The sequence below is a fragment of the Rhinoderma darwinii genome, chromosome 1 (assembly GCF_050947455.1).
Source record: "Rhinoderma darwinii isolate aRhiDar2 chromosome 1, aRhiDar2.hap1, whole genome shotgun sequence".
NCBI classification, from domain to species: Eukaryota; Metazoa; Chordata; class Amphibia; order Anura; family Rhinodermatidae; genus Rhinoderma; species Rhinoderma darwinii.
The window spans coordinates 121,554,910-121,560,909 of NC_134687.1; the positions used below are offsets into that span (position 1 = coordinate 121,554,910).

At 39.2% G+C, this 6,000-nt stretch overlaps 1 protein-coding gene across 3 annotated transcripts in view; it reads left to right on the top strand.

Annotated features, from left to right (window-relative positions):
- PLRG1 (pleiotropic regulator 1) overlaps positions 1-4,307 on the top strand; it is a 115,954-nt gene extending 111,647 nt beyond the window's left edge. For all 3 annotated transcript variants that reach the window (XM_075860331.1, XM_075860332.1, XM_075860330.1), the window contains one exon: positions 4,011-4,307. In XM_075860331.1, coding sequence (XP_075716446.1) covers positions 4,011-4,070 — 60 coding nt within the window. In that variant the 3' untranslated portion in view covers positions 4,071-4,307. The remainder of the gene's footprint in view (positions 1-4,010) is intronic.
- Positions 4,308-6,000: the final 1,693 nt, after the last annotated feature.

The following is a 6,000-nucleotide window of genomic DNA, read 5'->3' on the forward strand; positions in this document are numbered from 1 at the left end:
ATTAATATGACCCAGATGGATGAGAGTTGAGTTTGTCAGAGCAAAGCTATTTAGCTGATATCTGTAATCAACTTCCTTTTGTTTTACATAGACTGCAGGCAAGCCAGTATCGCGAGATAGTTGGACCTAGAGAGAGATATTTTTCTATGTGTATGTATCTTTCTGTGTTCATCTCTAATGCAGAGCTAGGTGTTAGAATAATCAAAAAAATCTCAGTAAATGCAAGGAGAATATTGCACAGTGCCGTCCCAGTTATAGTTTGAAAAAAAGAGAAGGGGGGGGGGGGCACAATTCTAGGACTGAACCAGCACACACTGAGATACAAAATTACAGAAAGTTTTTATTAAATATAGAAAAGTTATATAGATACCATTTCCCTGGTTATTACCACACATTATAATCAAATATGAAAGGGAATTAAAACAACCACATAATTGACCTGGCCAGGCATATTAAAAGGATAGGACCCAAAAAATCCATGATGGCTCAAGGGAGCAACATGCAATATACTTTTATATAAGGACACAAGGAAGCAGTTGTAGAGAGATACAGCTGGTAAATATATATGTATGATGAAAAAAGGACCGTGATGATCCAAACAAGTCTCTCTTATAGATTGGCATTTCCCAAATACAAAGTGCAAGGGAAGCACATTAATCATGAGTGAAATATACTCCTCTTTGCAGAAGTTTTTATGGGGCCCCGTTATTCTTTTAGCATGCACAAAGTGTAGGCAGGTTTGAATCGACTAGTGCATCGCCACACATCTAGATTGTGGTAAGTCACGTGGTGTGATGGAAAAACTGCAGTAGATTCTGTATACTGGATTATCTCCCGTAACAATGTGCCATAAATGGAAGACACCAAGCTGGGAGCAGCCGGTCAAAGCCCATGTCAGAACTATTCAACGCTGCCTTACAGGGGTAGCAACTGGTCCAGGTATGTATAGCCAGAGAAGCCGTTCCTGACGGCAGGGGCTAAAACACTAATTTTTTTTCCACGAAAAATCTTCCAGAGCAGCGTGCTACAAGATCAGCTCCGCACCGCATGTAATCATGCAGGGCAGATGCACAATGTGGTGATGTCACTCACATCCATGTCAACTTTTGGCTTGACGCGTTTCGTCCCTTCCGGGACTTCCTCAGAGCAGTCATGGCCATCATCCTTAACCACATCTTCTATGGGCATGCTCTTAAAGGTGCAGTACCACTTATAATAGGGCTACTTTGTATCAAGTTAATAATAAATCAAAAATCCCTTCAGAACTCATCCCATTCAATGGTATCTCAGAAGATAAATTCAATAAACATCATAATGATACTATAAAGCATATTTTACAAAAGAGCGCAATATCTCAGATGATACAATGGTTCAATATCAAAATAGAAAAACAACAAAGTAAACAAGAGGCTATTCATTCCATATACCTCAAAATTAGATATCAAAATTATGAAGAGGTGCCTTCTCAACAAAAAAGGGGGATGGGGGGGACAGCAACATTTTGAGAACAGCACATTGATTAATCAAGTGTTCCTTAATAAATCGAGAAAGGTATTAAGTCGGGCAAGCAGGGTGCCAGCAGCCGACAACAGGGAGTCAGTCAGGGACATTGCCATAATGACAGTCACAGACCGGGTCCCCATAAGCGGCAGCAGGCAGTACGCTGCTCTGGCGGACTTCTCTTGACCTCAAAAAAGTGTTTAGCCCCTGCCGTCAGTAACGGCTTCTCTGGCTATACATACCTGGACCAGTTGCTGCCCCTGCAAGGCAGCGTTGAATAGTTCTGACATGGGCTTGGACCGGCTGCTCCCAGCTTGGTGTCTTCCGTTTATGGCACATCGTTAACTTGAGATAATCCGGTATACAGAGTCTACTGCAGTTCTGTTGCTCCCTTGAGCCATTATGCATTTTTTGGGCCCTATCCTTTTAAAGAGGCTCTGTCACCAGATTTTGCAACCCCTATCTGCTATTGCAGCAGATAGGCGCTGCAATGTAGATTACAGTAACGTTTTTTATTTTTAAAAAACGAGCATTTTTGGCCAAGTTATGACCATTTTTGTAGTTATGCAAATGAGGCTTGCAAAAGTCCAAGTGGGTGTGTTTAAAGTAAAAGTCCAAGTGGGCGTGTATTATGTGCGTACATCGGGGTGTTTTTAATACTTTTACTAGCTGGGCGTTATGACGAGAAGTATCATCCACTTCTCTTCAGAACGCCCAGCTTCTGGCAGTGCAGACACACAGCGTGTTCTCGAGAGATCACGCTGTGACGTCACTCACAGGTCCTGCATCGTGTCGGCCACAAAGGCACCAGAGGCTACAGTTGATTCTGCAGCAGCAAAATGGTCATAACTTGGCCAAAAATGCTCGTTTTTTAAAAATAAAAACGTTACTGTAATCTACATTGCAGCGCCGATCTGCTGCAATAGCAGATAGGGGTTGCAAAATCTGGTGACAGAGGCTCTTTAATATGCCTGGTCCGGTCACTTATATGGTCGTTTGAATTCACTTTAATCTTTGATTATAAAGTATGGTATCTATATAACTTTTCGATATTTAATAATACAAACTTTTTGTAATTTTTTATCTCCGTGTGTCCTAGAATTGTGCCCTTTCCCTCCCCTCTTCCTTTTTTTGCTCTCTTTTTTTTGCAGAGCTACAGTATGTGTCTTTATCATTACTACAAACTTGTGCATGGTCTGTTTAAATTATAGGTTAATCCATTCCATCAGCCCTTTCTTCTTGTTAGCTTATATATAGTAAAAGAGTGGTAGATGGAAGGGTGTGACACATGACTACTTTTATTAACATTTTTTTTAGGGAAATCGAAAAAAAACTGCAAATTTGCCACCGTTTTTCGTATCCTAAATTTACGCCATTTACCGTGTGGTAGAAATAACACTAACTTTATTCAGCCGGTTGTTGGGATTGCAACGATACCAAATTTATATAAATTTTGTATGTTTTACTACTTTTACACAGTAAACACTTTTTTTTTTCAAAATTATTTGTTTTTGTCTCCATATTTCAGGAGACATAACTTTTTTTATTTTTCCGCCGATGCAGTTGTAGGAGAGCTTGTTTTTGCGTGACGACTTTTCGTTTTTATTGGTACCATTTTGGAGTAGATGCGACTTTTTAATCACTTTTTATCACATTTTGTTTTTAAATTAGGATCGACAGAAAACAGCAATTTTTGCACTGTTTTTTTATTTTTTAACGGCGTTCACCGTGCGGGTAAAATAATGTAATAACTTTATAGTTGGCCGTTCCGAATGCGGCGATACCAAATGTGTAATTATTATATTTTTTTTTAATAATGCGTTTTGTATGGGAAAAAAGAGTTGTGTTTTTTTTTTTTGGGGGGGGGGGGGGTTTATTTAATAAAGTTAACTTTTTTTTTTTTCTCCTTTTTACTAGTACCACTAGGGGACTTCACTATGCGATCCTCCGATCACATTTACAATACACTGCGATACGTTTGTATTGTAGTGTATTAGTGCCTGTCCGTGTAAAACAGACAGGTATCTACTAGGCCATACCACTGTCATGGCCTTGCAGGCATAACTAGTGGCAGACCCCTGACCACCGACATCCTGCGATCTTATCTCAAGATGGGGTGAGAGGTGATGCTCGCTATTGAGCGCCGATCTGAGGGGTTAAACTGGCGAGATCGATACTGATATCGATCTCGGCCATTCGAGAAGGGCTGCTCCCAGCCCTCCACTACCGGAGGTAGCTGAGAGCAGGGAGATTTAATGGCTCCCTGCTCTATTTATTTATTCCAATGCAGTGCCGTGAAAATGCGAATGCATCGCAATAAAGCCCGTTAGCGGCTGCCGTGAAAAGGCGTATGCATTAGAATAAAGCCCGTTAGTTGCCGCCGTGAAAAGGCGTATTGGCAGTCACTAACGGGTTCATTGACAAACTCAAGGTACATACAATGAGTGGTCAATGTACGGTAAGTATGAGTTGCTTGTCTGTTAACCTCTTCCTCTGTTTCACTCTTTCAGACCGAAGAAACTCATCCAATCAACTGGAAACCTGAAATTATCAAAAGGAAAAGATTTTAATACGCTGCATCTGTAATTTTTTTGGTTACGATTTGTTTATCACAGTTTGACAGCATGGATTCTGTTTCAAACATTAAGCCTAACTTTGGCTTTGGCCTTTGTCTTTCATCATTGTATTCAAATACATCCTGTTATGGCTATTTCTTCTACGATCCCTTGAAGCTGTCAATTTAGAAAAAAAAGGAAACCTATTAAAAGCTGAGCTTCCCAATGTAGGAATCAAAAACAGTTTTTTTAAAGACCATCTGATCTTATCTACCATCATTTGTAATTTTTTGTGAATGCCGCCATTGAATACAGATCTCTTGTGATTAATTTTATAATTTAAAAGGGGTTTAACTTCATCTGCAGCTATTATTTTTTTTCCCCAGAAAATGTTTTTATATTTCCTTTGTCCCAATAAAACATGCCTGTGTCTACAACTGTGTTATGTTGGTGAGTTAATGAGCTGTTGAGAAAGACGAGATGCAGAATTTTGAGGTTATGAAGTGATGTGCTTGTTATAAAGGAATCTCTGGAGTGGGTAAATGTATAATGTTCTCTGTATCGTTTGTTTGCCTAAAATGGAAGCTGTTTAGGTAAGATGTTGGCTATTATCGAGGCAGAAGAGACAATGGATTGTCAGATTACGTCTTCAAGTCATAACACAGGAAACAATCAATGATTCTCGTTTTTTGGCCAAATCTGCGGGCAAATAAAATAAAAATGGAAAATGATGTAACAATGAATGCGGTTAAGCTTTATAACATTATCTAAACAAAACAGCTTCTTCCTAAAAATGTTAATTGTGTGTAGTAGTCCAGGAAGGATATTTACAGCTTATGCATTCGGACAGATTAAGTCTGAGGTCTGCGAAGCATGCACATCAATGGGAATATCACAAGTCAAATTACACTTCATCAGCCAATTGGAAGAATGTGTGGCAGCGGATGTCAGGGAAAACCACACATTTAGAACCTCGCAAAACTGGCATATGTTCTTCATTATAGCCACCCTCGTACAAAATATCACTTTTGCATTCTTAAAAATTGTATTATTTCGCTCCCAATCTGATATGAGCAGCAATTATACATCTTAAGAAGACTAAGCTTTTTGACAGCAAGCTGCGCAGGTATAGGATAGGCTATTGCTGATGTATTGTTTTCGTCATTATATTTTTGACTTGTGTTTCCATATGACAGTGCTAAAATATTAGTAAGAAATGTTCATGAACTTGCAGCATTGCATGGTGATGGCACGAATGATGGCCACTCTTTTATACATATTAAGAAAGCTTCGGCACTGGTGAAAGACATGAACGAAGTGATAAAAAAATTTCATTCGTCAAATATTTTTCAGGCATAAAACCATCCAAGGAAAAAAGACCAACACTATAGGTATGTGAAATGATTGACCCCACTCTAGGCACTATGTAAATAGTCAGGGCGGAGGGGTATCGAGGTGCAATCTTTGTGAGACTTCATACTATGAGGGACAGAATTGAGGAGATTGATTGGTTTAGAACACAGCACTCTTTTCTTAATACATTTTTACTAAAACTACATCTTGGAAACCATGCCCGCTTTTCTTGTCACTTTCTAGATTTGGCGTGTGCTGAAAAATTGGTAAATTTTACAGCAAATGTATCACATGTTTTTTTTGTCTGTGTGCACCAAAGTACGGTGTAAACTGCATGATAAATGTGGCCCGATGTCTTCACTTGGCAAAAAGCAGACAAAACGGAATGAGGTACGTTGATCAAAACTAGTGTAAGGGAAAATGGAGTTGTTGCCCACAGCAACCAATCAGATTGCTGCTTTCATTTTCATTTTTCCACTATGTTTGTGGGATGAGATTGTAAGTGTCTTGGGTAACAATACGAGTGATTGCTTTTTCTAAAAGTTCATCTCCTAATCAGAGTGACTAGCAAATTTCTCTATGTAAATTGCAG